This window comes from Paralichthys olivaceus, chromosome 16 (genome assembly GCF_024713975.1).
Source record: "Paralichthys olivaceus isolate ysfri-2021 chromosome 16, ASM2471397v2, whole genome shotgun sequence".
Classification (NCBI taxonomy): domain Eukaryota; kingdom Metazoa; phylum Chordata; class Actinopteri; order Pleuronectiformes; family Paralichthyidae; genus Paralichthys; species Paralichthys olivaceus.
In genome coordinates, this window is record NC_091108.1 from 7,767,834 (window position 1) to 7,779,924 (window position 12,091).

The 12,091-nt window shown below is 40.1% G+C and overlaps 1 protein-coding gene across 1 annotated transcript in view; it reads left to right on the plus strand.

Moving 5' to 3' along the window:
- pth1r (parathyroid hormone 1 receptor) overlaps nucleotides 1–12,066 on the plus strand; it is a 41,546-nt gene extending 29,480 nt beyond the window's left edge. Inside the window, exons 5-13 of the mRNA XM_020102071.2 lie at nucleotides 1,184–1,278; nucleotides 2,924–3,110; nucleotides 5,676–5,829; nucleotides 6,185–6,245; nucleotides 7,307–7,373; nucleotides 7,499–7,593; nucleotides 8,010–8,151; nucleotides 8,444–8,485; nucleotides 8,577–12,066. Coding sequence (XP_019957630.2) covers nucleotides 1,184–1,278; nucleotides 2,924–3,110; nucleotides 5,676–5,829; nucleotides 6,185–6,245; nucleotides 7,307–7,373; nucleotides 7,499–7,593; nucleotides 8,010–8,151; nucleotides 8,444–8,485; nucleotides 8,577–8,939 — 1,206 coding nt within the window. The 3' untranslated portion in view covers nucleotides 8,940–12,066. The remainder of the gene's footprint in view (nucleotides 1–1,183; nucleotides 1,279–2,923; nucleotides 3,111–5,675; nucleotides 5,830–6,184; nucleotides 6,246–7,306; nucleotides 7,374–7,498; nucleotides 7,594–8,009; nucleotides 8,152–8,443; nucleotides 8,486–8,576) is intronic.
- The last annotated feature ends 25 nt before the right edge of the window (nucleotides 12,067–12,091 follow it).

Here is a 12,091-nt window from a genome sequence, read left to right on the forward strand (position 1 = left end):
GAACAATAATATATCTATAAATATATTAAACAAAGACCCTTTCTTCCATTCTGATTTGTAAGTTTCACAAATATCAGGTGTCCCACATACGTTTTCCCCTCTTCTCGACTGTGGTGTGGAGGATGTGGTCATACACTTAATAACGGCGCCCCTCAATTTCTCTCTGACTTCAGATGTTTATGTTGATGGGCTCCTGTGAGACAGCAGTTAATGACCAATACATATGCATGATCGAAAGCCCCCCCCCCCCCAGCAGATCTGCCACACCACAGACCACCACCACAACTTAAACACCCATTTCTCCGGCACTGGATGCCGATGCTAAATGATAACAGCAGTGTGGTATTTGGTTCCATCACATGGAGCTCTTCGTCAGTGGCTTCCTTCACATTGTCCTTGGGCACCAGCTTGTTGTTAGCAGATAAAACTGCTCCACCTGGCCCCTCTCTCCTCTCAGACATTGTTTCCATAAGTTATTCTGTATTTCTTTGTAGCTGAAGCCTCCTAAACTTCATCCATGACAATAACAGGTATAGGCTATTAGATAGGAAATGAGTTTTTCCAGATAGATGCTTATTGTTGGCATTTCTTCAAATTAAGATCTAGGTGAGAAAAGAGAAATACTTCAATGCTGTGTGTTTACCTGTTACTATTTATAGTTTTTTCTAGTTGGATATGACCCAATTTCTATTTCAGCCAGCGTTCTCCTCCCCATCTACTTTCAAAATCAAATTTACTATAGGAAACAATTTCATTTGGGGGAAGCGACATGTGAAGCGACATGTGCGACAAATGGCCGTTCTGATGAAGATTTAGACCATGCAATCACTCATTGGCATTTTCTTTGCATTGAATTTTCCAATTTAAAGACAGTGCTGAACTTCTAATGTGCAAATGTTATGTACGTTTTAACTGACATTGTTTTGCAGGGGCACCATGTAACAGAAATACAAACTAGCCAGAGTGTTTTTGTCTCATATAGACAGATCTCAGTGGGTGCAGGTCTGTCTAAAGAAGACATGGTGGTTTTAACAGTAGCTGGGTTTTTAACTGCAGTAATTTGCAGTAAAACCTGCAGTGTACCACAGTAAGGGGAGAACATGCTGTAGTCCCTTCTGTCTTAATGCATCTGATTATCCATTTGCTGCCCTGTTGACATTCTATCCACTTCCTCTTCCAACAGGAGGTCTTCCACCGTCTGTATCTCATCTACACAGTGGGCTACTCCATTTCTCTGGGATCGCTCATGGTGGCTGTTGTCATCTTGGGATATTTCCGGTGAGTCGATGCTGCTTTGTTTGATCAATCATTTCAACCACACAGGCTCTCTCTAGAGAGAGAGTGATACGGACACAGGGTCAGAAATTAAGTTGAGAGCAATAGCAGAGGGGTTGACAGCAGGGACTTTAAATATTTAATGGCACGGTTGCAGGCTGAACCCCATTTTCCCACCATGCCATTCTATGTGTCATAAACACAAGCAGAGAGGGTATTCATTTCTTGATGGAGACTTTATCATGAAATCATGAAACGCTCCCCCGCTGTTTGGTGTATTATATTTCACGTCACGGCAAACAACATGAAGCGAGCAAACTGTATCAGACTTTACCTTTGACTCTTTCTTTGACATTTAACAGACTAGGATTTGTCCGCCTTCAGGCGTAATGCATGCCTCATTGTCCGACATTTAGGTTCCTTGTTGTTTTCATGCTGTTTTCAATTTCGGCAACAAACAGCCAAAGCTTGGGTATTGATTTTGTAAGGCCACCAACCTTAGACCGAGTGCAGCTCTCCAGCTACAAAGTGTGCACTAATTTCCACTTCTCCACCACTGAAATATGTAAAGTAGATAAGTTGCTTGAAAATGTGAAGAATCCAGTCAAATATAAGGATTTTTTTCTTCCCAGCTTATTAATGCAGTGCAGATTTGTCATTATTTGCATATTTGGTGAGCACAGGGAGTATCAGGGAATTAATGTAAAGACGCTGTTTACCAATGTTCCCACCAGCTTGACTTACTGTACAGGCAGGCAGTCAGACGGCTTTAGGAACGCTCCCAACTGGCACCAGGAAATCCACGGGCCAAATGAGTTTAATAAGTTATCCCAGGGGCCCATCTGACATTCTGGCTCTGTGCTGCGGAGCACTCCAGCCGTGTCTCCCCTTCAACATGTCAGCTTTTAGACAGGGGAGCTCATAAATGTTTTCAAGGGGGAGAAAAGCAATATTTCACATTAGCAGTCCTGTTCAGTATTTTTCACTAGGGAAATGTACACTAGATTAGTCTTTGCCTGCTGCTCCTAAATCAATAGTTCTCTGAGGGTAGCCCATCAAACATTTAGCTCATTATTGATGCTTGAATAGTTGCTATTAGATACAGAGTGATAATATCAAGTGATTTTTTTTAAATTTCAGAATATTCTTGCTCAATGTCTCTTTTGTGATGCAGTAAAAACTTATTGAATTCACTATAAATATTTTAATTGACTAACTTAATGAGGTAACCTTTGTGGCTATTGATCCAGAGGCTTGGTTCCAATACAGGAGCCTGACCTCAAGCCGATTCCACGGGGAACTCTCAAACAGGATGTTTAGGGAGGAATCTTGACAGATAAACGTGCGCTTGTCTGGGAGGAAATTTGCATGGCTTTTCCCAACACATGCTTGCAATTTTGTTTTTACAGCTCAATTTGAGCGGCGCATTTCAATATTTGTACGTTTCAAGCCCCTAAATCTCAAGAATGTGTTTCAGTCAGCGTGGAATTCAGCTGGCTCCGATTAGGATGAGTATTATTTGTGTGTGTGTGTATGTGCATGTGTTTGTGAAAATACTTACACATTAAAGTGTGCCAGCCCACACAAACACACACAAAACACAGCAGATCTATCTTTTGACCTTGCGTCTCGTGTGTTTTCTCCCCAGACGCTTACACTGCACCAGGAACTACATCCATATGCACCTATTCGTGTCCTACATGCTGAGAGCCATAAGTATTTTCGTGAAAGACATTGTGCTCTACTCTGGATCAGCCTTAGAGAACATGGAAAGAGTCACAGTGGAAGACCTCAAGTCCATCACCGAGGCTCCACCAGCCAACAAAACACAGTTTGTAAGTACGCCGACACGGCTGGAACATGCTTACAGCATGTATGGGGTCAACATAAAGCACTATGAATCTTGAACAAAGACAAGGAAAACCACTCTGAACTCCTTCTTTGACGGGGAATCAGTCTGTGTGCAGGTTGAGGGCAACTGGCCTTGGTTGTAGGTAATTAAAACGTTTTCACCAGGAAGCTTAGGGGATGAAAGGTGATGCCTTTCTTCACCGGTATTGGCAAGTTGTCTGTGGAACGTCTACAAATGGTCAAGAACGCTACCGCCAGACTGTTAATGATGTCCAGCAGGACTTCTCACTTCACACCATCTTATCATCTTTTTATTGGCTTCCCTTCAAGTTCAAGATTAATATTATAGGGCCTGTTTGGACGTATAGAGCTGTGCAGCTACCTGGATTCATCTCTGACATGCACCATCCACGTAGTACAAGCAGGTAATATAAGGACATGCCCGCTGTCCTTTGACCAGGGCTCACCAGTCGTCCCTAATGCTCAGCTCAAACAGAAGGTTTGGAATTTTAATGTCGTGGCTCTGACACTCTGAAGACCCATTTACTTTGTCTCACATTGTGCTGTTCAGTGGTGAAACCTTTGTGTTATTTCACCCTTGTCTGTTTGTCTTTTGGTTTGTTTGTGAGCAAGATTACACACAAACTAACTTGGCAGATCCTTAAACATTGTGAGATTTTTTGTTATATGACGTTTTCACTGCACGGAATAATTCATGGATCTTGATGAAAGAAACAACCGGGCACATCTAAGGGACTGATTTTTATGAGTGTGTGAAATTTTGGTTGCAGCTTGATTGAATTTAATGTGACTGTTAGGCCTAGGCTGAGGTATGTGCTCTTTTTAGTGCCATTCTAGCTACTACTTTATTGTGTTATTTTTATACACACTAAATGAATTTAGCTTCCTCGCTTGCTCTTCAAGTGTCTAAAACCAGGTCCATTTGCATTTCTTGCAAGTAACATTCTATATTTATGTTTTGACTATTGCACAGATTACTCAGTATAGCTAATAATCTTTTTCTAAGAATAATCAAGGTCTGATGGCATTATGTGCACAGATCATTAGATTTTTAGTGCAATTTTGTGGTAAGTGGTATTTTGCGCAGGAGCAAATAAACTGCACCGCCTGTCACCATGCCAAGTTTTTACTAGACCAGTACCTGGCTTTCCCTGGGTGAAGACTAGGTACTGTTCATGCATGCTTTAATATGCAAACAAACAATTTGTGTAACGTATTTAGTGGACACTTTTATCCCACGGCTCTCTTGAATTGACTTACACAAACAAACAAAAATGAATGCAGATATATTCAAAAAAAGACTTTTAAAGTGGACATAAAGATGTTATAGACCAGTGACTTTTCCAGAGTGGAGCCCACTTCTCACCCAATGACCCTTGAGGATGAGGTTGAAGGTCCCAGGTTTAGTTTTACAACAGGTTAATTGGAAACTCAAAACTGCCCGTAGGTGTGAATGTGTCTTATGTGTCAGCCCTGTCATGGACGTGAAACCTCTCCAGGGTCTCCCCCACCTCTCACCCAATGTCCCCCTCACCACGTCCTCCAAGGATTGGCATCATAGCTTATAGATGGATGGATAGAGTTGACAGCATTATAGGCTCTAAAAGTAGGTTTTCATTATCAGCCTTCACATTTGCACATTTCCTTAATTTGGTGACTTATGTGTATATGTCATAATGTGATCAACATCTGATTCCACATTGTCTTTTATGTCTGGCTGTATTTCAGGGAGTCTATTTTGAGGAGTCACACAGCACAAAACAGGATTTGCGACAAAGCTTCTGTATTAATCAGCAACTTTCTGAATACACTTTACTCCTGGAAAAAACTGAAATATTTATAGCAACCAAAATATTCACAGACCTTTAATAAACACGTGGAAGTCAGATTAAAGTCGGAGTATAAGGCTGCCCTGGGTCAAACCCCCTGATTTATCAGTGCTAGAATACAAACAGTGAGACTGGTATTCAGCACAGGGTCTAATAATCATATTGTGACCATACACCAGCAATATATGAAGCTTGATAAAGATGTGGAGGTTGACAAACTGGAGCAGAATTGATGGATTCGAAGCCCATAAATCATTATGTTGTTCTGAGGCCTCCACACACTCTGTCAATACAATAGCACATAATACTAACAAGATTAATATCACCCTTCAAATCAGACATGGTAAGATGAAATGTCACAGGGCCCAGGAGAAATTCACACGGTCGAAAACACAATTAAAGGGAACCATAATACTTTTCCTCATTGCTTGTCTTATATATATATATATATATATATATATATATATATATATATATATATATATATATATATATATATATTTATATCTTATATATCTTATATTTGCTCATTTGTTGAGATATTATTTACGAGTGTTGAATTCTCAAGTTAAGCTTTGCTTCGCTCTGCAGCTCCTGTCTGCAAACAGCATCAGCATCAGTTAATGTAATAGCACGAGTGGAAGATTATAAAGAAACAGTTTGATCACCAATATTTCTTCTTGTCTGCTTTGTCTATAGATTGGCTGCAAGGTGGTGGTGACCTTGTTCATGTACTTTCTTGCGACCAATTACTACTGGATCCTTGTTGAGGGCCTGTATCTCCATAGCCTCATTTTTATGACCTTCTTCTCAGACAGAAAGTATCTGTGGGGATTCACTCTGATTGGCTGGGGTGAGTGCTGCTTCATTTACATTCTGTGTGCATGTGATTAAAATATGATTAGTAGGCTTAATAACATGCAATTTTGAATCTTATATATAATATTCAAATGTTTGAAATAGGCTCGCCATCAGTGGAAACTGTGTAAAGACACACATGCTTGAATATGGGCTTTACAGTTCCTGCATTGTACACACTGTGCGTATAACTTACATAAGCACAGCGCATACAATGTGGATGCTGTGCTACCCAGGTTCTACCTGCATAGCAAGTTTTGGACTTTGAGTTTGGAATTATGTATTTTCTTATAGTGATGCAATTTTTTCAAAGCAATTGTAATATATGTGTTTTTATGTTTATTTTTCAGGAGTACCAGCAATGTTTGTGACAGTTTGGGCAACTGTGAGAGCCACGTTTGCAGATACAGAGTGAGTGATGTGTATGAATAATGTAGGTGTTATTCTGGTTAAACTTTCATGCAGAAATATGAAGGTCATGCTCTTGAGGGAAAGAGGGCAGGTGTAATCAAAGTTGCAAGTAAAGTTGATTTTTCCAGGTTTAAGGCTTAAATTATTACGTTTGAAGATCATTTTAAAAACAATGTTTCTTCACAATTCCTGACTCTCAAAGGTGTTTTTGTAAAGATTGATGTCAGGGTTGAAAGCGGAGTAAAATAAAATTGATTCCCCGTCAGCTTCTTTATGGGCACAGCTTGTGTGCACCATACCCATCTCCTCCAGCAGCTGCAGGAGAGCAGCAGGACATTTCTGTCTCCTTTAAGGCTTTTTTTGGCCAGGAAACAAACGGAGCGTGATAATAACCACAGCTGTGTTGTGTGCATTCAACAGTAATAGGTAGTATGGAGTAAGAAGTCATGGTGGACATTTGGCTAAAAGCCAAACATGTCGACTAGTTGCCGTACTGGTTAAAATTGAGTTACAGCAAGCACTATTTATGCTTTTCCTCTAATAACAGAAAAACTGCAAAAGCTCTAAAACTTGATGGAGTGTTTTTCTTAAGTGCAGTGGTAATAGATGGCTCATTAAAAAAAATATTTTCTGAATGGTCAAATCAGACTTGATGCTTCAAAGCGAACATTTGATGATTTGTTTTCTGACACTCGCCCCTTGGCTCTTGCCGACAGGGAGTTGTACACCTACTGCAGATATTAAGCAAACAGGACAACTTGACGTCATAGAATAATTTTACTCCACAGAGCAGAGTGAAAGAGAGGAGCCCCAGAAGCAGCTTCAGACTGACTGACACAATTTCTTTTTCGATGCTTGACTTGGAGAATCTCATTCAATTGAGGAGTTTGCGACTGCTCATTTGAATCTTTGACATTCAGGGGGCAACCCTAGGAAATAGGTTAATGTGATATTTGTATGTGTTGCTCAGAAAAAAGCAAAAGGAGGGGAAAGATGGAGTAGTGGTATCTGAAGGCCTCGATCTTCACTTATCTTTGCTGATCCTTGTTTTGTTGCTGCAGGTGTTGGGACTTAAGTGCAGGCAATTTGAAATGGATTTACCAAGTGCCTATCCTGGCAGCTGTCGTGGTGAGTACAAGGTCGCAGCTCACTCTTTTCTCCTACTGCGCAAGAAATGACACAGTTTGGCCGCACCTGCATGTGTCCTGGCATTGACATTCAGTTATATCATTGTGCTTCTATTTTCTCTTCAGGTTAATTTCATGCTATTTCTGAACATCATTAGAGTGTTGGCAACTAAACTACGAGAGACAAACGCTGGACGATGTGACACAAGACAACAGTACAGGTACAGATACAGCTAGAGCTGTGCAAAATGATGACTATTAAAATGCTCATCTCAATTCAATCCTCATCTAATGTGCATGTAACCTGCATCACTGTCATTGTAATGATACCATGAATATATTAGCTTAAATTTCATTTCAATCATAAGACAGGTTCCAGATTGTTGTTGTGCATAATAATGAATCTTTACCGTCATGAAAGGCTGCAACTAATGATTATTATCATTATAGACAATTCAATCAGTTATTGTTTTGAATGAGCAGTAATATATATCTATTTTTAAAGTCTCAAATTGTATAGAAATGTGTAAAATATTAAAAGTTTTTTTCTAATCAAAGGTGAAAGTCTACAAATTGCTTGTTTGGATGAACTAGCATTCCAAAATAAGATTTTAAATAATATATTATACTGTTACAGAAAATTGTTGAAGTCCACGTTGGTGCTGATGCCCCTGTTTGGTGTCCACTACATCATATTCAACGCCATGCCGTACACAGAGGTGTCAGGAGTCCCCTGGCTCATCCAGATGCACTACGAGATGCTTTTTAACTCCTTCCAGGTAAAGCTGCTGCTTTAGAAGGGCCAGAAATTGACACCACGGACATAAATATGAATATGTTCTTTCAAGCCGACCCAATCTAATAGACCCGTCGGCACAGTATACGTGTCCTCTCCAGCATGAGAGGAAGAATCATTGATCTTATACTTGTTGTTGTTGAGGGGTTTAATTTTTCTAAGATCATAATTAAGATAGAGAGGAAGTGAGGAGTGGCCAATGGTTTTAAAATGCCATAGAAAATCTACAATTACACAGATAAGATTTCATATTATCATTCTCCTCTCTCCTTCAGGGATTCCTCGTCGCAATTATATATTGCTTTTGCAATGGTGAGGTAAGTACTCATTAAGTTTCACATTTCACAGAAAAACCTCCTGCATATTATTTATACTCCTACGTCGCTAAAGAACATTTCCTCCTCCAAGGTACAAGCCGAGATCAAAAAGTCGTGGAGCAGGAGGACTCTGGCACTGGACTTCAAAAGGAAAGCTCGGAGTGGCAGTAACACCTACAGCTACGGACCTATGGTGTCACATACCAGTGTAACCAACGTCACTGCCAGAGGACCGCTGGCGCTGCACCTCACGACGAGGCTGGGCCCGGTGCCCGTGAACGGACACAGGAACCTCCCTGGGTACGTGAAGAACGGCTCAGTCTCAGAGAACTCCATACCTTCGTCGGGACAGGAGCTCCACATTCCCGAGGAGGAGCACTCAGCCCACACGAGGCCCTGTGAGAACGAGAAACCCTCGCCCGTGGTTGAGGAGGAGCGGGAAACAGTCATGTGACCGACAGGCCGCTGAACATGAAAACTAAATGAGCAAATCAGAAACACGGCCGCAGGATGGTCTGAAGGGGACGACTGCATGCGTCAACACTGCCAGTTTATTTTCCTCCTGTGAATCAAGCCTGAACTGTAGAGACCGAAGAGGCTCAAGGCGAAAAAGGTGTATCACTCGTGTAAGCTTCATTTTTGTGGCGAATACTCTTTAAAGGAGCACCTGCCACAGTGAATGTGTAAAAGCCTGAACAGAATGCCGTGTCTTATTTCTTTTCCACTGTTGTTATCTTGTTCTCTCATTGCTTTTGTGGAAAATGTCTTGTGCTCAGCTTTTGTGCATAAATCAAACCGAGGTTAGTAGCAGTCGTCACCAGAACAGCCTTAATCACCGATGTAGAGAGAGAGAGTTGGATTTGGCATAAGAAGAAGAATTAATGCTACTATTATGGGGCGACTGTTTATTTGTTCTGCATCGACTTGTATCCATCAGTGTAAAAGGAAAGGTACTCAGGTAATTGAAGTCCTCTGTTGTTGCGCACCTATTTTTATACTTTTAAAGTGGTGTTCTAGCCTGGTCAGCGTTTCTACTCAGAAGACGTTATATAAGGCTTGTGTTAAATAGTCTGTTTTTTGTACAGTTTCTGCTGTTTAGAAAGACCCAGTATTCATCGCTCTAATTACAACAGATGTCGAGGAGTTCAAATGAATGTTTCATATTCAAATTCTCTGCAAAACACACACACACAACATGATGCCAAAGTGAGAATATTTCTTTGAAGAAGACTGTCTCTGTCAGTGTTAGCTGAGGTAAAGAGGAACTTTGACAAACTTTGAAATCTGACAGAAATAGTATCATGTGTTCTCGGCAAAGTTTTCAAAGGAAGAGAGACCCCCCCATTTCAAAACACAAGGTGCAGGAAATGGCCGTATATTCCAGTGGAATGTTAATTAAATGAGGAATGAGGAAAATCTCAAATTCCCTTGGAATTCCAAGAGTGACATTTGTGGCGGATATGAAGGAAAACCCAGAAATGAATAACACACAGTATAGTTTTTACAGATGGTCCAGTGTTATGCTGCTTTTTGATGTATATATATACAAGTCACAATGTTTACAAAGGTCAGAAATACATTCTAATTGTGAGCTAGTAGTGTTCATGTGTATGGATATGTTGTAAAGCTATGTTTCAGTGTATCTTTATTTTTTTTCTCACGTGTTTGTTTACGGAATGTTTGCAATATTTGATTTATGTAAATAGTCCAAAAAAACCAACTGGTGAATATATTTACAGGTGATCGAGGGCATTCAAACTGGCATTTCATGAAGCATTCCACGAGATATTTTAAACTTACTGCTCGTAACCTACATAGTTTGCAGGTTAGGTCACAAATTATATTATACCAAAGAGAAAAGGTCACAGAGAAAAGGTTACAGTGTTAACTGTGACTAAAACGTCTTAAAGTCATCCTGTCCCGAAAAGAAAAAAAATAAAAGTGCTACTGATAGTGAGTGTAGGAAAATGTCACAGTGAAAGAGTTCAGTCCCCCCCTGTAGATTGATGTTTTTTTATATTTAATACTCAATTTCATGTAAAATGTTTGTGTCAAAGGAGAAAACAACTCTCTGTGGCGTAGTAACAACTGAGACGTCTCTTATGGAGGAATATAACTCGGTTTATTAATCCAGATTGACAAATTGAATAAATTTGACGATATAGTGTTTGCACGACGAGGATGTTCATCTGGGGCATTCGAACTCGCGTCGAGCACTAAGCCTAGAGTTTGTCATGCTGGTAGTAAATCCATAATTAATCACAGTGGCAACAACATTGCCTGAATAAATCGGTCCATTCATTTTCTCCATTCAAACAGAAACTCTACTGCCTGTTGAATTGACAACACGGCAAAAATCCCAAATTTAAAATGGGAAACCAACACTAGTGTAAATTATTTTACAAAAACAGGACTTTTGGGTGTGAAGACAGTAAACATATATCTCTAATAGAGAGGTTAATCACATCAGATTCAGAAAAATGTAGCTTTTCTGTTGTATTTCTGCATCTGGCCACCACCGTTTGTGGCGAGCGCTCTCGTCCAGTGTGACTTCATACTGACTGAATTATGCTCCCATTACACAGATTTGCTAGGTTTGTGCTTGACTCATTTTTTAAAGGTTAAATCCTGGTCCGCTCAGTTTGTGCTGGCCTCCAGTCCATCCAGCAGATTTACACTGCATCTCAAAGAGTAAAATAGAAAACATGTAAATCATGTGACAGACTGCCTTTACTGTTTTCCCATCAGGCAGATGTTTATTAGATAAATCTGGTCATATTCTATACGTTTCTTATTGCAGACAAAATGGACGCAGCTTGGACGTTTGCATGAGGATCACTCATGATTGCGACTCGAGGTTGGGTGGATTGTCTACAGTAGTAATTACATGTGGCTGCAGGCCACAGGGATGGAAAAAGACTGAGACTGAGGGAACCCTCTGTAGATATTACAGTTTCATACCATCAGTACAGTTTACAGTATGTACAAGATTTAAGACTGCAGCTGACTGAGGGAGTTGTTCCTCAGATTCACTCAGACTTTCCACCAACTGCCGCTGGGCAAGTAAACATGTTGCCGTTGCATAATCCAGGTTCTTAATTAAAAGGAGGGGCGGTATCAGAGCATGAAAATATTTTATTATGAAAGAAAAACACTTGGAAATTTATATATTTGAGCACTTTAATACCCTATAATACAGTATTTTGTTCTGATTGTATCATGTAAAATGATTGTGTTTTGGAGTCAAGTGTACAATAAGGCCAATAACCATAGAGCTAATGTTGAATTTCATTGTTTTCAAATACCTCTCATGGAAGTAAAAAATGTGTTTAATTGTTTTTTATTTATCTTGTGCCGAAATGTGCTCAGTGGAGTGGACGTCGCTCTTCGTGCTTTAGACGCAGCGTGTGAGCGGTGCTCTCCGACACACGTCTCTCTTTCTCATCACTCCATCGTGATGTAGGCATGTTGTAGATATCAGTGTAAACTTGGAAGATAAAATAAGAAGATGGTTCCTGGTCTTATAATGTTCATCAGTGAATTGTGAATAAGTCAATAAATCTGTACTCACATGTTTTCAACTGTTGTGAATTTGATTTAGACAAA